The sequence below is a fragment of the Aricia agestis genome, chromosome 7, assembly GCF_905147365.1.
Source record: "Aricia agestis chromosome 7, ilAriAges1.1, whole genome shotgun sequence".
Taxonomy (NCBI): domain Eukaryota; kingdom Metazoa; phylum Arthropoda; class Insecta; order Lepidoptera; family Lycaenidae; genus Aricia; species Aricia agestis.
In genome coordinates, this window is record NC_056412.1 from 13,162,718 (window position 1) to 13,183,728 (window position 21,011).

General features: G+C 34.2%; 1 protein-coding gene across 2 annotated transcripts; it reads right to left on the reverse strand.

Annotated features, from left to right (window-relative positions):
* Positions 1-832: 832 nt before the first annotated feature.
* Positions 833-18,934, reverse strand: LOC121729158 (golgin subfamily A member 4-like). 2 transcript variants are annotated; one of them, XM_042117577.1, is made up of 10 exons: positions 18,695-18,934; positions 17,993-18,116; positions 12,075-12,182; positions 11,638-11,792; positions 11,070-11,268; positions 9,891-11,000; positions 9,703-9,810; positions 2,973-9,582; positions 1,963-2,117; positions 833-1,413 (listed from the first exon to the last, which is right to left on the reverse strand). In XM_042117577.1, the coding sequence occupies exons 1-10, from the start codon at positions 18,812-18,814 to the stop codon at positions 1,334-1,336; spliced, it is 8,769 nt and encodes a 2,922-aa protein (XP_041973511.1). In that variant the 5' UTR covers positions 18,815-18,934; the 3' UTR covers positions 833-1,333. The 2 variants fall into 2 exon arrangements, with proteins under 2 accessions (XP_041973511.1, XP_041973510.1); XM_042117576.1 differs by having other exon boundaries at positions 17,993-18,119.
* Positions 18,935-21,011: the final 2,077 nt, after the last annotated feature.

A 21,011-nucleotide genomic window follows, 5' to 3' on the forward strand; every position in this document is an offset into this window, starting at 1 on the left:
TCACACCAGTTACCAAAGCTTACAATACACTATACAGAATACTTAACACAGACCATTTGAAACTGAGAGATATGCATACCTATGTTATGGGTATACCTGTATAAACATAATTAAAACATTTATACTTTAACATTTTGACAAAATAACTACAGGTAATCAAAGATAAATTTCGGCATTGTACTATGGCTCTTTCTCTTTCTTTCGCGTAGGAAATTGATGCTATCTCGTTTCCACAGTTACGCGATAAAAAACGCCTTTTCTTGTGCGCGATTGAAAGAGACAAAAGCTAAAGGTGAATGCAGAATGTCTAAAATTTCTAATATGAATATTGAATAATTGCGAAGACCTCTTTAAATATTGAAGTTTGAATATTAATCATAAGATTCAAAACATATCTCGTTTCTTTGTGGTCCTGTTAGGCAGGTAGGAGCACCATTTAAATTAAACGTGCAAAACCAATAACCATGTTATAGAGAAACTATAAAATATATTAACAAAGTATGTGGCACATTTTGTAATACCTGGATCCGCAGCTTATTTCAGATAAATAATTATTAAAATGAACAGTAAATTTTCTTTATTTTTTCTATACTTAGATGAAACGAAGATTATTTGCCTTGAAGTGTTTCTGTAATTTAGTTTGAAATCACCATTTGAAATTTTTTCTGGTAAATTTTCTGTCTGGAAATATTATGATTTAGTTTTCTGAAATTAAGCTACTTTTTAGTATAAATATTAAGTCTTAGCCAGTTTATAAGCATGATACAATGAAATAGTACAGTATTCAGCACTAACCTAGTCTAAAGAAAAACACGTAGCAAGTAGAAATCAATCTGAAAAAAAATAGCCTACCAAGAAAATAAGCCAATAGAGAGTAACAACTAAAAGTAACTATAATTACAAAGATTGGAATTTTTACAGGATATTACTTTTTAGAATGTATTTGGAAGTTTAGCACTTATCAATTTGTAAGTACCATGGAGTACTTGGTGCAGTGCAGCTGTAGCGAAATGATAAATGCATTAGAGCTCGACAAGGCTTTAAATGAACGTGGCGAGAAAAGGAACTAACGCTGCTATCATACAAAAACGTAATTTTTGACAGTTCTCCTTTACCAGCAGCGCCCCGTCCACGTTCGTTTAAAGCCTTGGAGCACTTTACAGTCTAACCCTAAGGGCCCTCGCACACTTGGAGACCTAGTGGCGGCATGCAACCTGTTATCGGCTTGATGTCGAGAGCCCTAACTCTAAAGGCACAAGCGCCATCTCCGGAATGGTAAACTACCCGACTGTTGACATCCTGTAACTCATTGTCAACGATAGGGTGTTTCACCTTACATGTGAACGACTTTAGGCGTGCTCTTCCCCCGCAGCCAGTTTAGAAGAACAGTGGGTGTGCTTTGTGTGTCCCGTGCTGGAAATTATTACAAAATAATCCATAAATACTCACATAAATACGCTCAAACTTATTTAACATGTAAATAAATGCTTTATAAGCTTTATATTTTTTTATAAATGCTACAACTGCTTTCTTTGTTAAAAGGGGGGGACGGAGGTACACCGTACAGTATAAATTTAATATTAAATATTCAAGATGATTATGAGAATTGTAAAGTAACAATGAGATGTCTTATTTGCTGATAAATATTTTTATTGAGCTAATAAAATATAGGTCGATCAGCAGATAAGAGAAATTATGTGTCACGTCTACTATTTTAACATAGCTATAGTGACAACACGACGAAATGTTCGTTTGTCAGTCTCGCTTCAACTCGAGAACGGCTAAACCGATTTGGCAAACAGTCTTGAAATATTCGTGGAAGTCCAGGGAAGGTTTTTTACGAAGTTCACCATCTACTTTTAAACCGACTTAAAAAAGGAGGAGGTTCTATGTTCGACTGTATTTTTTTATATGATAATCATTCGGTATTAGTGAAGAAGGCGGTAATGTATAGCGACTTACATAGTGTGTGCTGCGCCTGGGCTAGCTGGTCGAGGGCCTCGGGCGGCAGGTTGGCGACGTCGCGATGCATCAGCCGCATGTCCAACTGCCGTTGCTCGCTCTCGTTGCGGAAACGCACGTCGCGACTGTGCCGCACGCCGCGCAGCTCCGATAACCTACGACATTGAGTATGGTCTCACTTTAAGGTGTTTTAACGATGTGAATGACGGCCGAAAAGGAAGAACGACCGAGCGAGATAGCATGCTCGGTCAGACTGAACCCCACTGATGTCATTTCAGACGTTGTATCTATCTTGCCGTTATCCGAAACTTCGATAGCGCGATGGATTGTGAAGCTAATAACACGCCACAGGGTGTGTGTTCCTTTAAAGCAGTCTTTCCCAAAGTGGGCGATAACGCCCCCTTGTGGGCGCTGAAGGTCTGAAAAGAGGGCGGTGTGGGACCCAGAAAAAAGTGGGGGCGTTGGGTAGAGGCTTGGGGGGTGATTTATTTCATCAGCATGCATTTTAAATTGAAACAATGGGAGCGCTAAAATATAATTTATTCTTAAAGTGGGCGCAGGGCGGTAGACTAAATAAGTTTGGGAACCTCTGCTTTAAAGGGTCAATTCAGACCGCATCGCGACGTGTAGATGCGTTTCTAAATTTGTATTGAATTGACAGATTTGCAAGACGTGAGACACGCAGTTAAAATCTGTAAAATCCATACTTTATAAATACGTGTACGCGTCGCCTTGCGTTCTGAATTGACCCTAAGAGGTCTTTGAAAGTAGCAGGCATTAAAGGGATTTGACTTCTATTTTTATTTTATTTAAAAAAATGCAACAAAGTCATGAATTTGTCCATACAAAAATGTGACGACGCAATGCTATTTCCCGAATAAAATGTATTATTGTAAACGCGCGTTGAGCTTCGAATTTCGATGCCCTATATTATGCTGTATAGAGCATCGAAGTTAATATGGCAGGACATATTGTTTCTTAGCTAACAATAACATAACAAAAGTACAAACTTAGCTTGTAGGTTTGGCTTCCCGCCGTCTGGGTCGCTGATGCTGCTGCTTCTCGAGGCGTGTCTATGTGTCTCGACGAACTGGCCGCTCGCCCCGTACTTTTCGCTCGAACTCGGGCCCGGTAGCTCCGAAACGGATTCTGTGCTTATGTTACCAGCCACGTCTATATTACTAGCGTGCATTTGCGACCTCAACTCCTCGTACGAGCGCAGACTGTCGGAGAGGCGAAGCTGCAACGTGTCTCTCTCCTCTAGAAGCTGCGTCAGTTCCATCGTTAACTCCTCGCAGCGCACGTCTCTTTGATGCAGCAGGTACAACGCTAGGTCCAGCTCCGCTTTGGGCACGGCGTTCAGCAGTTCTTTGTCCAATTGGGAGTCGCTACCGTCTTCCGGTTTAGTGTTCGATGCGAATGTGACGTGCTTCTCGATTTTGTTGCTCGCCGATCTTAGCATTTCGTTCAAGCTTGCGACTTCGTCTTTCAATGTTACGATCTCTATTTCTTGGCTCTCTAAAACCATTTGTGTTTCTGTTGCCTTATTGACGTATTCTTCCAAAGATCTATTTAAATCAGTGATAGTTTTATTTAAATTGGTGCATTCGATAATTTTTTCATTTAACTCTTCGTATAATCGATTTTTCTCTTCTTCGATCTCTTTCTTAACTTTACTAGAATTTTCACTTATTTCGTGCATTTTTAACCTCAGTACGGCTAGTTCTGATTCCTTTTCGAAAGTTAAATCCTCAATTTTCTTCTCGTAGTCTATTAACTGCTTCCTCACAGTCTCAAATTCTTCATTCCTCTGTGTCAATGAAATGGTAAAATCATGCGTTTTCTGAAAAATTTCGCTATCTTTAATTTGCAGCTGTCTAGTCAACTCTTTAATTTGTCCTTCTAGTCTGTGTCGCAAGTCTTCTAGTTCTAAATTTAGGTTACTATTAACTGTATTCACAGCAATAAGTTCCGCCTGAAGTTGTTCTATTTTTTCGATTAAAGGTTTTAATTGTTCTTCAAAACCGGCTTTTAGTTTTTCATTTTCGCTAATTAGTTTTTCATGTTCATCTTGGCCATAGGAATTATTTTTAACCATATTCGCCGCGATAAGTTGAGCCTGAATTTCTTCAATTTTTACGTTATATGACTTAATATTTTCTTCATGATCGCTTATTAGCTGAGTAATTTTTTTCTCGTAAGTCCTTTTAAGTTCATTTATTTGTCCCTCATAACCACTTCTTAGATCTTCTATTCGTGTCTCATAGCTATTTCTAATTTCAATTATTTGTTTCTCGTGTTCATCTTGGCACACGAGAATCTTATTTTCATAAATCATTTTTTCGTCTTCTATTTCAGAACGCAAAATATCAAGTTGATTAACCGCTTCCGAATATTTTTCTTGTAAACTGTTAAGATGATCTTCTTTTTCTTTTATTTTATTTTGAAGAGATGCCATTTTTTCCATAATGACAAGTTTATTAGTTTCTTCTTGACTTGATGATTGCACATTTACTAGAAGCTGCTCATATTTTTCCTGAAAAGCAGTAAGTTGACTCCTTAAATCATGTTCTATTGTTTGGAATTCACTCTCTCTTTGAGCCAAATGTTGTTTCCAAAGTTCAGCTATTTCAAAACCACGTTGATCCATAGCACTAGAAATAGAAGAACGTAATTCGGTAACTGTTGACAATAATTGATCATTTTCTGCGTTAAGATTTTTTATGTCTGTATTTAGTTGTGAAATTTTGGCTTCATATTCAGCACATTGTTTTGTTAATTCATTATTGGTGATTTGCAGTTCATGACACTCATTATTAGCATCGTTAATATTGATGTTTAATTTCGAACAGGTTTCTTCCATCATGGCACATCTTTCCATTAAAGTATGAATTTCTAGTTTATAGCTATCACTTGCAATGTTCGATGATTTAATCAGTTCCAAATCAGATGAAAGATTTAATATTTTAGCATTCGCTTCTTCTTCTGCAGATTTCAATAAATTTAACTGTTCAACCAACTTATCATTTTCAATTCTTACTTTTTGTAGGTTTTCATTTGATAACTGTAATTTTTCTTCGAAGCTACGTTGTTGCATATCGCTTTCATTTTTTAATTTCTCGATTTTCTCTTCCATAATTTGCATGTCTTTATTGAAAGATTTATTTTTTTCTTCTAGGTCTGCAGTTAACTTCTGAACTACTTCCAACTGTTTTTGACATATATCACATTTGACAGTAATTTGTTGCCGCGACTGTTGATTTAGATTACAAATTTGAATATCTAACTGTTTTTGCTTCTCTAATAATTCCTTATTTTGTATGTTCAAATTTTCAACTAATGATTGTAGCTCATCATTTTCTTTTTCCAGTTTGATTAATTCATCACTTGCTTTGTTTTTACTTTTGAAAGCGGATTGCGCAGTATCATGTGATCCATGTTCCTTACTCTCGCCTCCCCATTGCATGGAAGATAGTTTATCATTAGCTTGCTTTAAATTATATTTACATAATTGTATTTCACTATCAGCTTTCTCTTTGATTTCGATTAATCTATCATTTGCATTTTTCAATACTTCATTTTGTTTTTTCAATGCTTCATTTTCTTTCTTTTCTTTATTTAATGAAACATTTAGTTCTTCCACTTTCTTCTCTAAAGTTTCAACATTACTTGCGAGTTCTTTTTCAATCGCAAAATCCAATAAGGAGTTATCTGACAGTTGTTTAGACAGTTTTAATTCATTACTGAGCATTTCATTTTTAGATTTTAATTCCTTTAATTTTTTTATAGCCTTAGACAACTTTGTGTTGCTGGTTTCTAATTCTTTCTTAAGCGAAGAATTTGTTTCATTTAATAAATTGATTTCTTTCTGAAGGTGTGACAGCCCTGGAGTTATATCTTGCATTTCTTCATTAGTTTCAAGACCCCAACCTTCCTCAGAATTAAAAGGATCAGATTCCTTGCCAATTTTTTCAGTTTCTTCATTATCATTATAACAAACAAACGCTTTCTTAGCAACAATCAATGATTCTATGCCACCTTCACCAGACGCATCTTGTAAATTAGCATTTTGTGAGCTCTCAATATTTTTCTTTGTGGCAAAATCTAGGTTTGATGTGTTTATTTGCATATCATCCATAATCTGAGACTCAATTGCGGATAAATTTGGTTCGCGTTGGTCTTCATTCAGTGGTTCAATAGTAGAGGATATTGTCATGCCTTCTGTTTTTGGTATGTTCATTTCAAACACAAGTTTCTTATTATCTTTCAGTTGCTTTATTTGCTCTTCTTTTTGCAAAATCTGTGTTTGTAGATTTTCATTGTTCTGTTTTAAAGTCTCAATTTTCTCTTCCAAAATTTGAATTTTAGTACTTAATTGAGATACGTTACTTAAATGATCTGTTTGCAATAATTGCAATTTAGTATTTAAGTCACTTATCGTATCATTTCTCTGATTAATTTGCGAATTTAAATTATTAATTTCACTAATATATTGATCTGTATAATCTGGTGATTGAGTTTGTAGTTTAACTGATTTAGATGCCTCTTGTTCTAACATTTGATTTCGATATGAAAGTTCGTGTAGATTATCTTTAAAGTTTTCTATTGTTATTTTATTCTGTTGTACCTCAGAGTTTAGTATATTATTCTGTTCTAACAACCTTTCATACTTTTCAATCAAATTTTTCTTATCTCTACTAATTTCTTCCATTTGATTATTGAATTCTGATTCCAAATCATCCAACTCAGTTTTGCGTTTCATGTCCAGTGTTTGATTTTCGTTCGTTAATTGCTTGATGGTGCTTTCCATTTCACAAATTTTATTTTGATAATCTGATAACTTAGTCTCCGCGTCTTCTACCAGACGCGCCTTTTCTATAAGACTCTTATTCTTATTCTGCAGTTCTTGACACAGTTTAAGTGATTTTTGTAGTTCTTCGTCCAAATTCACAACTCTTGTTTTTAAATTCCTGTTTTCTTCTTCAATTTCTTGCAAGCGCTTTTCTACAACTCTATCGTGGTCTATGAGTACTGCTAGCCTTGCTACAAGCTCGTCTTCTTGGCACATATATTCATTGTATGCCTTTTGTTTATCTTGCAATTGGAAATCTAATTGGTCTGCCTTACGTTCCAGTGATTGTCTGCTGTTTTCCATAACCGATATGCTTTGTTCTAGCCTATAGATACGTTCTTTATACTTTTCCATATCCGTTTGTAAGCTTTCTATATATAAATCTCTTTCTTGAATTTTAGCTTCATAGCTATTCCGTATTTGCGGTATTTTTTCCTCCTTATTTTGCAAGTTATATGTTAAATCATTAATTTGTTTCTCTTTTTCTACCAAATCATTTTCAAGGCAAGATATTTTTGTTAAGAGGTTAATATTATTCTTTTGTTCAATTTCATATTCAACTACTTTTTTGTTTAACAGTTCAATATGACGTTTAAGTTCACTGTTTTCTTGTTGTATTACAGTTAAGTCTTTGTTTAATAATAATATTGTTTCAGAATTATTAACACTTGACTCACGCAAGTTTTCAAACTCTTCTTGTACTCCTAACAATTTTTTGTTTTGCTCTTGTAATGAATTGATTTCCGTTTGTAACCTGATAATTTCAGTGTTTGAATTATTTAGTTTTTCGTTGATATCGTTTAAAGTATTTACTTTTAGAGAAAATTCTTCCGCTTGTTTCTTTTGAGTATCAAGTTCTTTACGAGTTTCATTTAACTGGCTTTCAAGCTCAGCAATAATTGAGGATTTCTTTTTAATACTTACAGCATATTTTTTCAGCTTTTCCAATAACTCTTTATTCTTATTTTCAATCGCAACATATTGTTCGCTGTGGGAAGTTTGGTCTGAGGTAATTGAATTAAGTTTTTCAGTAAGAGCTTCGTATTTTTGAACTACATCTTTCAACTCTTGCTCTTTTTGCTCTAAGGATGTATGCAATTTTTCATTTTCAATTGACTCCTTTCTAAGTTGCAATTTTATTTCATGAATTTCTTCATCACGTTCTTTTGCTTGAAGTAACACCTCTGATAGCTCTTGTGACTGACTTTGTTTTAATGTTTGTATTTCGTTAATGAGCTTCTCTTTTTCTTTTAATTTGTCTTGGAGTGTCGTTATTTCTGCTTCAATATTGTTGTTTTTAGACTCTAGGACAGCCTTTAACGTACTTAACTGATGTTTATCTTCTTCGAGTCTTCGTAACCTTTCCTCATAATCAGCAAGTGTTTTTTGGTTCATAGATATTTGTTTATTCAAGGATTTAACAGACTCTGCGTTTTGATTTTTGGCCTTTTCTTCTTCAAGTAAATCTAGTGTAGACTTAAGTTTTTGAGTTATATCGTTTAGTTTTGTAATCTGATTTATATATTCAGATATTTCTTTATCTTTTTGTTGCAATGAATTTACGTATGAAATAGCTTGCTTTTCGTACTCTACAAGAGCTTTTTCCAATTCGTAGATTCTCGTGTCACGCATATTGATAGCTGAACTGTACTCTTGGTGCACTTTCTGCATTTCCGATTGTAATATTTCATTATCTTTCTTAGTTATTTCAATTAATTCCGAATCTTTTTGAAGATTAGAAATTTCATTTCTTAGTTGGTTATTTTCATCATTCAAGCGTCTAACTGTTGCTTCATAAGAAGAATTGCTTTGCAATAATTCTTTCTGCTTCTCTTGTTGCTCTTCCAATGATAATATTTTCATTTGGCAGTCTGCTATTTCATCTTCTCTTTCTTTTACAATATTCTTCAGTTTTAAAATTTCTTTAGTTAGTTGTTTTACGGATTTGGACCGGTTATTACTTTTATCGGAAGAAGATTTGTCTTCTGGAGGCAAATCCACAGACGGGCCTTCAATAGCATCATCGATACTAGCTCTTTTAGTCACTTCGGCAGTTTCTTTTAAAACCTCTATCCTTTCTCGCTTAAGCTCGTCTATTTGGTGATTCAAATCTTCATTTATAGCGACCAACTTCTGTTTTTCTTCAGTTAAGAATGCAATATTTCGTGAAAGTTTACTGTGTTCATCTTGAATTTCATTTATATTGTTCAGAAGAGACTCATTTTCCATAGAAATTTTATTCATTTTCTCCATTACTTCTTGTCTCTCGGCAGTAAATAGCTCAATTTTCTTTCTTAACTCATCAGCTTCATTGATCAATTCTTCTTTGGATAATTTAGCCTTACTACTTGCATCTACTGCATCCTTACCTGAATCAAGGCCTCTGTTATATTCTTCTAATTCCATTTTTTCTTGAGTTGTTAAGGACTCAACAATTTCTATTGATTCAGCTGAGCTTACTTTTTCTGCACTTAGTTTTTCTAATTTGTCAGTAAGTTCTATATTTTCTTGAATATAACTCTCCAGCTTACGGGATATTTCATCTTTATCACTTTCAAGGATTTTAATGGTTCCGTTTAATTGTTCTTTGTCCAACTTTAAATTTTCGATTATTATTTCCATTTCTTTCTTTGAAGAACTGAAGTTATCTATCTGCTCTTCTAACTGAACTAGTTTCATTTCAGAACAAACTTGTTCATTTTGTAGTATTGACATGTCTGCAAGTTTATCCTCCATTTCAGATGCCTTTTGTTGTAAATTGTGAAGTTCTGAAATATAACGAACTAGGTAATTAATAAACAAAATATATTTAATTTGAAAAAAGTGCCATTACTAATATTAAGTTTAAGGCGTAAACAACCTTTACGATAAACAAATTGAAACAGTACCTTGAACTAAGTCAAACTTCTGGGTTTCCAGTAAGGTTATAGATTTAAGTCTTGCTTCTGCTAAATTCTCCACTTCAACCAGCTTTTTATAAACCTCAGATTCTGTTACTGTAATAAAATTAATAATAGTTTGTTAATACTATAACATCACATACATACATTTTAATAAATAAAATTAATCAACTTACGTCGTCCACCATCATAATCCACAAGATGTAATTGTAAGTTACCCTTTTCTTCTTCTAATTCTGCAACTTTCTGTGAAAGCTGATGAAGTTCCTCATTTAATTTAACAATTTCAGCATTAGCATCAGATATTTTACTAAAATTGTCTATCGACTTTTGCATTTGCTTTATCTTTAGCTTAGAATTAGATTTAACTTTTATCATATTCTTATTGGCTATATCAATTTCATTATTAAGAGCCGCAATTTGATCTTCGGCAGCTTTCAACTTTTCGTTTAATTCATTTACGTCAAATGTTGAGGGATCAATCGATTGGCTTTGCTCCTTGATTTCTGTCATCATACAAACATCAGCATATTCTTTATCTTGTAACGGAACTTGTGATTGTAGATTATCGATAACTTCATCTTTCTCTTTAATTTTACTTTCCAATTCAGATATGGTTTCGTCTTTTTGGCTTATAATTATCTCTTTGTCCAGAATGTCTTTGTTTAATGATTGTAATATCATATCACTCTTTGATTTGTCACCCTTGCCTTTTTTTTCTGCGTCTTGTGGCAAAGATTCCGATGATAACTGACTCCAAGGCGACTTCATCTTTGAAGCAGTGTTGCGACCACCTTTTCTCGTTGGAACTGGACTACTCTTCACACCTGGCGACTTGGCTCGGGTACTTACAGAGGACAGCTGATTCTCAAGTTCCTTATTAGTTTGACGGATTTGACAATTTATCTGCTCCAATAGTTCTATTTTTTTCGATAGCTCTTCCATGTTACTTATTTCTAAGGAACCTTTTTCTTGTTCTACATTTGCTTCTTTTGTTGGTTTCTTATCTGATATTTCTCTTAATTTATCTTGTAACTCAGATATTTCTTTTAATTTCAAATTTAACTCTTCAGTTAGTTTGGAGTTTTCAATGCTCAATTCAAATCGGGAATTTTCTAAAATAGTATTTGCTTCTTCTAAGTTTTTAATTTTATTGTCTTTTTCTTGAATCTCTGTCAATAACTTTTGTTTTTCTTCCTTCCATTCCATTTCCATTGCCACAAAGTTATTTTGCATTTTAGTCATGTGCTGTTTTGTGTCATCCAATAAATCTAAAGTATCTTTTTCTGGAAAGTTCCAAATTAATAATAATAGTTTCAACTAAACAACTCAAGCAATAATAATAAAAAATATACCTTTTTTACTTAAGCTGTCTGTTATAATAGTAGTGGCCTTATTTTTTGACGCTATGATTTGGTCTTTTTCATTAATTTTCTCTTGTAAATCCAATATGGTAGTTTCCATTGCACGTAACTTTACCTGCATAATGCTTAACGCATTTTCTTTCTCTTTAATTGTATTTGTAAGCTTTGTTACATCAGTATTGTCAAGATTCTGTAAATATAATAATTGTAGTACAACAACATAATAAACTCATATTGATAGAGTTGTTATAGATTATAGGTGTGGATAAATTAAATAGCATTACACATGTTAGGTATTAATAATATGTAACAATTGTTAAAGCAGACAGTGCACATGTCAATATCACATTGTCTAATCCCATGGTAAGTTAAACATGTGTTATAGCAATCAGACAATGGATGCACACCTAACTTTTTACCCTTATATATTATACATATTATGTACTATTCACACACCACTTACACATTTACACACATACACAATTTAGTATCTTTCGTCAACATGATCTGTGCTTCATTCAGGGGCCTCCCCCAAAACCTCGGATATACTTATATTTACCTTTTTTATTTCCATTGATTCACTTGATTCTCTCTTGGTCACTGGTGTATTTCTTTTAATAGGTCTTTTGCTAATTTCTTTATATTGTTTTATCCTTTCCATTAATATTTCCTTTTGTTTTAAAGTATTTGCCAAGCTTTCACTTATTCCAGGAACTGTAATATTAATAATTATTGTATTTGGTACTTCCATAAGCAAGACCCAAGGACATAAGAACACAACTGTTACTGGGTATGTCAGTGGTGTCCTATGAGGCCCCTCCATGTGGGGCTTTAACGGACAAATATAGGTGCTTACATATCACATATCAAAGTTAGCATGTAGAGAGGCATTTGCTACAAACTACTTCTATTTATTCACTCTTCTATCATTTTTAGGTTTATATTATTATAGCGTAAGAAATGACAGAATAATATTATGAAATTATTATAACTCACTATTTAATGCATCTTGCACAGATAAGGTAGTGGATGTGTCTGTAGTTATGGAATAATTGGTCTTTTCACTCATGGTGGATGCCATTTCAGTGTCAGCATTATCATCTTCTGTAAAAAAAATTACATAATGCTTTAATGAAAAGTAATAATATTAGAAGCACATTAACACATCTACATTCTACATAGATATCTCATCCATACTAATATTATAAATGCGAAAGTATCTTTGTCTGTCTGTCTGTCTGCCTCGCTTTCACGCCAAAACTACTGAACCGATTGCAATGAAATTCTGTACACAGTTATTCTAGAGTCTGAGAAAGGACATAGGCTACATTTTGATGTGGGAAAATATCTTATTTCCATGAAAATATCGATGAAAATTAATTCGCATTGCGCGTGGCCAGCGCTCATCCCGGGGGTCCTGGGTTCGAGTCCCGCAGGCGGAACAAAAAGTTTTCAATGTTCCTGGGTCTTGGATGTGTATTAAAATAATATTTTAAAAATCCATACTAATATTATACATGCGAAAGTATCTCTCTCTGTCTGTCTGTCTGTCTGTCTTGCTTTCACGCCAAAACTACTGAACCGATTGCAATGAAATTTTGTACACAGTTATTCTAGAGTCTGAGAAAGGACATAGGCTACATTTTTATGTGGGAAAATATCTTATTTCCATGAAAATATCGATGAAAATGAATTCGCATTGCACGTGGCCAGCGCTCATCCCGGGGGTCCTGGGTACGAGTCCCGCAGGCGGAACAAAAAGTTTTCAATGTTCCTGGGTCTTGGATGTGTATTAAAATAAAATTTCAAAAATCTTAAACATATTTTATGTATAATATTATAAAAAATCCAGAAATATATCGATGCAATGAACATTTTAGTTCTAATACGATTCAACAGATGGCGTTTTATTTTTTACTTTATTGTAACATAGAACTAATCATACTTATTAGTTAGTATGTTTTTGTTTACAGTTTTTAATACGTTAGAATATTATGTTTAATAATATAATCACTTGGTATAATAATAATCAATCTATCTTATCTTATAGAACTCCTACTGCATTTCTAATATATGTGACAAGTTGACAACAGAAGGCGCTCTAAAATAAAGGAGTTCGAGTGTACCGTGTTGGCCTATATTCCATCCAGAAAATATATCAATGCAATCAACATTTTAATTCTAATATATGAAAACAGATGGCGTTTTATTTTTTACTTTATTATTGTAACAGAACTAATCATACCTACTTTACTATACAGGATGTCCCAAAACTCAACGATAATCTGGGACCGGATGAATGGCCAAGTTATACCAGTTCCGTGAAAAATAAAATAAAAATTCCATATCACTCAGTTCAGCGATAATAGACAATTTTGTAAAAAAGTCGAAATTCGACACCCTTGGTCGCATTTTCAAGTCCTGTGATCACCAATGTCACAATTTCGCTGTGATTTTTTTAATTTCGAGATCTTCATTAACGATGCTATTGATCGCAACTACGAATTAATGCAAAAAACATTGTTAATTTAATAAAATAAGTTAAGTTTTAGTGAGTCATGGTTCACAAAAATATTGTTAGTTAACTTTGACACTTCATTTTGAAAAAAATTTGTACTACACTGCCCTTGGCAAGTCATTTAAAAAGTTGGCGCATTTAATCAAGATTTAAAAATGGTGCAACACTAGCCACTTTTCTTACCATTAAAAAATTTATTTCAATTTTTTTTCAAATTGAACTCATTTCTAAAATAATAATTGATACTTTTTTATATTAAAAGATCAGGGTATTGAGTGTGTGTAATGAACAAAAGTGATAGAATGAGATAGATAGTGACGCTGACAGTATGTCTCACTCTAGAGCAAGACAGATCGACATTCGACTTTTAGAATGAGCGAGACGGATAGTGACGCTTGAGGGGTCGTCCGTTCACAACATTTAGTACGCATCGTTTCTTCGTCTACTGCGCATCTCTCGTATTCGTGTTACTATCGTACTAACGACTTTGGCTTGTATTACTTTGGACTTGATACCGCTTTTGGCTTGTGTTACTTTGGACTTGATACTGCATTTGTACTGACGACATTGGCTTTGCTTTTCTGGACTTTGTGCTGTGAAAATAGTGTGTGAACAACATGCCGGATCTGTACACAGTACAAGAATATGCAAATATGCATCTTATCTACGGTGAATGCCGTTGTAATGCCTCTGCCGCAGCCAGATTGTATCGCGAGAGATACCCCAATGTGCAGCGTCACCCAGATTATCGCGTATTCCAAAATGTGCACGCGTCATACTCGGAAGGACGATTGCCCAGTGTTCGTACGTCCGGTGGAAGACCGCAAAGAGACTACGACGACGTAGTTTTGAATGAAATTCAAAATGACCCTAGCACTTCAGTACGTGCGATAGAACTAGCAACGGGAGTACCGAAAAGTAACGCTCATCGAATTTTAAAACGAAACGAATTTCATCCGTATCATGTGCAACGCGTCCAGAGTTTGCTCCCACGAGATTACGCACCTAGAATTAATTTCTGCAGAACAATGTTAACGAAAATTCGAGAAGATCCTGAATTCCTAAACAAAATTTTATGGACCGACGAATCTACATTTAAAAGAGATGGTTATTTGAACTTACACAACCTTCATGAATGGCACGTCGAAAATCCGCATTTAATGCGTGAAGACCGATCCCAATACCAATTCAAAGTAAACATGTGGACTGGAATTTTAAACGGACGAGTAATTGGACCATTTGAGCTAACTCAAAATTTAGATGGCGCCACCTATTTGCATTTTCTTCAAAACGATTTGCCAAATTTGTTAGAAGACGCACCGCTCAGTATTCGCAGAGAAATGTGGTTTCAGCAAGATGGTTGTCCGGCGCACTATGCTCGAGCTGTAAGGGATTATTTAAACGCTGATTATCCTGACAGATGGATCGGACGCGGTGGCTCAATTTTATGGCCTCCTCGTTCCCCCGATCTAAATCCAGTTGATTTTTTTTACTGGGGATGCATAAAAGAAAAAGTATATTCGAAAAAAATACAAAATCTATCAGAACTTCGCCAAAAAATTGCTGCAGCGTCAGAAGAAATAAATTCAAGAAATTTGGCACGACTGGTGCAAAGGTCTTTTGTAAGGCGTTGCAGAGCCTGTATTCGTGCCGGAGGCAAACAATTCGAACATTTATTGTAGTTTAAGGAGAATAATTTAATAAAAAGTTTTACGACGGTTCCTTCATTGTTTTATTAATTATTATTATGTTTTTTTACAGTAAGATTGGTTATTAACTGACTGAATTACCTCTTTACTAAAAATAATAATTTGATTTAAGACCAGAAACAAAAAATAACAAATTTTAGTAACAAAAATTCCTAATCTTGAGTTGTTCAAAATAAGCTCAATTTGGAAAAAATGAGAAATAAAAATTTTAGTAGCAAGAAAAGTGGCTAGTGTTGCATCATTTTTAAATCTTGATTAAATGCGCCATCTTTTGAAATAACTTGCCAAGGGTAGTGTAGTACATTTTTTTTTCAAAATGAAGTGTCAAAGTTAACTAACAATATTTTTGTGAACCACGACTCCCTAAAACTTAACTTATTTTATTAAATTAACAATGTTTTTTACATTAATTCGTAGTTGCGATTAATAGCATCGTTAATAAAGATCTCGAAATTAAAAAAATCACAGCGAAATTGTGACATTGGTGACCACAGGACTTGAAAATGCGACCAAGGGTGTCGAATTTCGACTTTTTTACAAAATTGTCTATTATCGCTGAACTGAGTGATATGGAGTTTTTATTTTATTTTTCACGGAACTGGTATAACTTGGCCATTCATCCGGTCCCAGATTATCGTTGAGTTTTGGGACATCCTGTATAATATTGTTTTTATTCATAACTAGCTGTTGCCCGCGACATCGTCTGCGTGGGCTTTAGTTTATAGCGCGCGGTGTCAACAAGGTGGTAAGTGGTACCCCTCTTAGGGCCGCGCTACACCGGAATGGCAGCGCTGAAAGTGCTCGCCTCGCATGGCAGCTCCATTCCGGTGTAGCGCGGCCCTTAATTAATCAAAATACCCAAAAACAGCTGTGCAGTGTGCACATAATCTATACTAATATTATAAATGCGAAAGTATCTCTGTCTGTCTGTCTGTCAGTCTCGCTTTCACGCCAAACGCCAAAAGTATCTCTGTCTGTCTGTCTGTCTGTCTGTCAGTCTCGCTTTTACGCCAAACGCCAAAACTTCCGAACCGATTGTAATGAAATTTTGTATACAGATAGTCTAAAGCCTGAGAAAGGTCATAGGCTACTTTTTTACTGGAAAAAAGGGTTGTAAGGGGGTGAAAATGCGTAAATTTGTTCAAATTAAGTTAGTTCCAACAATTCATAATAGATGGCGCCGTGCGTCTTCTACATCGCGCTGACGCTTGCTCAAAAGTCTTTCTATAAGACGTGGTATCATCTTACATTTAAGTTTCGATTTTTTTCGATTGTTATATCTATTCTACGGTATTAAATAACTCAGTACTTTATCTGTGCAGTGACGTAACCTTAAATCTATCAATGATAAATAGTTTATGGGTAAAGTTGTGTAATTGGAGGGCTAAATAAGCTTTAAAATTTGGCATAAAATATAAAGTTTAATATAAAAAAATGAAATACTTATTGTGTGCACACTGCACAGCTGTATTGATTTAAGGGGTACCAGGGTTTTTTTATAAAAGCTTTTGACACCAATTTTGTTGACATCGCGCGCTATAAACTGAAGTCCACGCGGACGAAGTCGCGGGCAACAGCTAGTCTTAAATATATTTTATGTATAATATTATAAAAAATCCAGAAATATATCGATGCAATGAACATTTTAGTTCTAATACGATTCAACAGATGGCTTTTATTTTTTACTTCACTGTAACATAGAACTAATAATACTTATTAGTTATTATATTTTTGTTTATAGTTTTTAATAAGTTAGAATATTATGTTTAATAATATTATCACTTGGTATAATAATAATCAATCTATCTTATCTTATAGAACTCCTACTGCATTTCTAATATATGTGACCAGTTGACAACAGAAGGCGCTCTAAAATAAAGGAGTTCGAGTGTACCGTGTTGGCCTATATTCCATCCAGAAAATATTATATCAATGCAATCAACATTTTTATTCTAATATATGAAAACAGATGGCGTTTTATTTTTACTTCATTATTGTAACAGAACTAATCATATATCTACTTTATTATATATTGTTTTTATTCATAACTAGCCGTTGCCCGCGACTTCGTCCGCTAGAACTACCGAACCGAGTGTAATGAAATTTTCTATACAGAGTCTTAAGCCTGAGAAAGGACATAGGCTACTTTTTTACTGGAAAAAAGGATTGTAAGGGGGTGAAAATGCGTAAATTTGTTCAAATTAAGTTAGTTCCAACAATTCATAATAGATGGCGCCGTGCGTCTTCTACATCGCGCTGACGCTTGCTCAAAAGTCTTTCTATAAGACGTGGTATCATCTTACATTTAAGTTTCGATTTTTTTCAATTGTTATATCTATTCTACGGTATTAAATAACTTAGTACTTTATCTGTGCAGTGACGTAACCTTAAACCTATCAATGATAAATAGTTTATGGGTAAAGTTGTGTAATGGGGGGCTAAATAAGCTTTAAAATTTGGCATAAAATATAAAGTTTAATATAAAAAAATGAAATACTTATTGTGTGCACACTGCACAGCTGTATTGATTTAAGGGGTACCAGGATTTTCTTATAAAAGCTTTAGACACCAATTTTGTTAACATCGCGCGCTATAAACTGAAGTCCACACGGACGAAGTCGCGGGCAACAGCTAGTTATATATATAAAGAAAGAGGTTCTTAAGAGAATTATTTTGAGTACACTTACCAAATGGACGTCCCAGCAACTCTGCAGTAGCTTTCCGATGTTCTTTAATTCGTTTTGATACAAGAGCCGCATTTTCTAAACACTTTTGGGCCCTTTCAAACTTAATTTGCCTTTCTGATGTTGTCTGCTATAAACACAATATGAAATTGGTGTTAGAATTTGAAGAATTTAAATAAATAACACAATATGTGCACTTTGGTTGAAAAGTAAACAAAAGTTTGCATGCATTCTGTTTTTAGTTTGTGCAATGTTTAACCAGTTCGGTATGATAATTCACAAAGAATTACTGTTGTGATTAAGTGGATTTTTACAAGGTATATTGGCATAATATGCTTATTTGAACAACTTTACTACAACAAAATTATGAACTAGTTCAAGGTTATATCTGTATCATAAAAATTTGCTTATAGATTATACTATACTTTCAGTACTACAATATTGTAATAGATCATTGGTTAGTATCTCATTTCAATAGAACGAAACATCAATCAAGTTGAGATACAGTCGTTTCACAATTCATCACAATAATTTGCAACGAAGTGATATAAAACGTATCCATACGTTACCATTCACAAGTGTTCTCTTACTCAGGATAGGATAGTACTGGATTTTAACGCAGGGACGCGAATACGTTTTAAATTTTTCAATGTGTTGTTATTTAAGAAATGTTATAGCACGTAAGCAATAATAGTCGATATTCACCTTGTTAGTTCTAACACTGCCTGCAATACTTGACACATCGCTGGGGACTGCTAAATTGGAATCCACCACACTAGTTGGTTCATTATCGGGATTATTGTCGATTTTAGTAGTTTCAGACATATTTTCCTTTGACTCAGGGACATTAAAACTAGTATTTTTAATAAACCTAACCACAGTAAACCACCTTTTATTGATAAAAACAAATTGTATAAAACACCAATGACCAACTTCTAACTACCACTTGGCACATAAACGTCAACGTCAATTTTTTTTTTTCATAATATCATAATAATTAATATGGCGCTCGGCTTTTTAACCATGGCCAGTGTCAAGTAAAATATGGCGGGAAAAAAATTTTTTTTTCGTGAAAAGTTTACAAAATTTAAAGTCGTTTTTCCAGATTATCGTCAAGTCGAAAGTCTAGTAAAAGTCTAAAAAAGTAGTCAGTAAAGTCAACGAGTCAAGTCAATTGTTTTAGTAATAAAAGTGGTAGATCCTAAACTAAAATCTTCGATGGAGTTTTGGAGGGAACACAAAATGGCACGTTTCTTGCAGAAGTTGTGTCACTTGCCCGCACTTGTGCACGACATCGAATATTAAATGGTTAATATTCTACCAACATTACACATTAAAAATCGAAATTTTACACAATTTTAGGAAAATAATACAATAACACAACGTCACTTCACAGCAAAACTCCCATTACGGTGTTGCCACTTTTTAATTTCTTCACTTTTTTGACAGACTAAAATTCCATTATTATTTACGTCCAATGATGAAAAACTCAAAGCGGATAATATGTTACTACCGCGCGCGTTGTAAAGATTTAAATATTCCTGCAAGTCCAGGGAAGGTTTATATGTGACACGAAGTTCACCGGGACATCTAGTCACTAGTGCTACATATTATTATGAATTTATAACACCTGTTATTTAAGTACCCTCTCCCTGAGAGCTGCAGAGCTACTTTGATGATCAGTGAGAGCTGAGAGAAGCTCACTCCTTTTTTATTATGGAACTACTTATTTAAGAAAATACAAAAAATAAATAAGTGAAAAACAGGGTTTTTGTTATTTTAATAAAATATGATCATCCAAATAATATTCTACAATGCAGCCGGAAACAGAATCATCGCCACTTTCTAGGTCCATGTAGTTACAGCAGTGGTGTCACAGTGAAGAGGCATTTTCATCTTCAATAATCAGCACTTCAATATTGAATTTAGGATATCCTAATAAAGGGTTAATTCCCACTCCTTGTATTTATTTTCAGTGTTTCAAAATGATAGCATAAATTCTCCCAGTCATTTCGGTTATTTCGTTAAACGCTTTTTCTGCTACCTGTAAACATAAAACGTAATAATTATAATATTATATTACGCTGCATCAAAGTGTTAAAGGAGTTAAGCACATACACTGTGACACGAGAATTTTATATACCTACGTCTAAAAATGCAAAGCACCTAAGTCCAAGTATCAATCATTGTTAGGCGCGTTATATGATAGATTTCTTTGACAGTTCATTGTTTACGTAAACATAAGGTTTAAGTAAAATTGTTGTTTTATTATACCACATAATACTTACTCAGGCTACTTAGAATTGCATTATACAATAAAATAAACAAATAAAATAGATAAAACAAACGCTTAATTAATATTAATCACAGTAACCTGTAGTTTTCACATTGTAAAACTAAATTTAAGCAAATTGAAAATCTTTGTTTTGTAAATTTTATGTCTTAGGCCCTATCCCCACTCGCGCGCGAACCGCGCGCGACGCTGCGAAATTTCCGCGAAACGTGAGTGTGGATCCGGTTAGCATATTTTTCGCACTTCGCGGCTGGTTCCCTGACCGCATCCCCACTCGCGCGCGAAGTGCGAACCGTGCGCGACGCCGCGGCGCCGCGAAATTCCTGCGAAGCATGAGTGAGAGATCCGATTCGCATATGTTTCGCACTTCGCGGCCCGTTCCCCGATTGTTGTCGGTTTTCTGTCCCGCGACAAAGAGATTTTTTTAAATCTTTATTTTAATAAGGGCTTTTGCCATACAAGACATGCCAGCATTGTTTAGTGAACAGAATATAATTATTAATCCTACTTTATACTTTATTATTTTATTTTTTTTATTTTATCCATACTTCCATACTAATATTATAAATGCGAAAGTATCTCTGTCTGTCTGTCTGTCTCGCTTTCACGCCAAAACTACTGAACCGATTGCAATGAAATTTTGTACACAGTTATTCTAGAGTCTGAGAAAGGACATAGGCTACATTTTGATGTGGGAAAATATCTTATTTCCATGAAAATATCGATGAA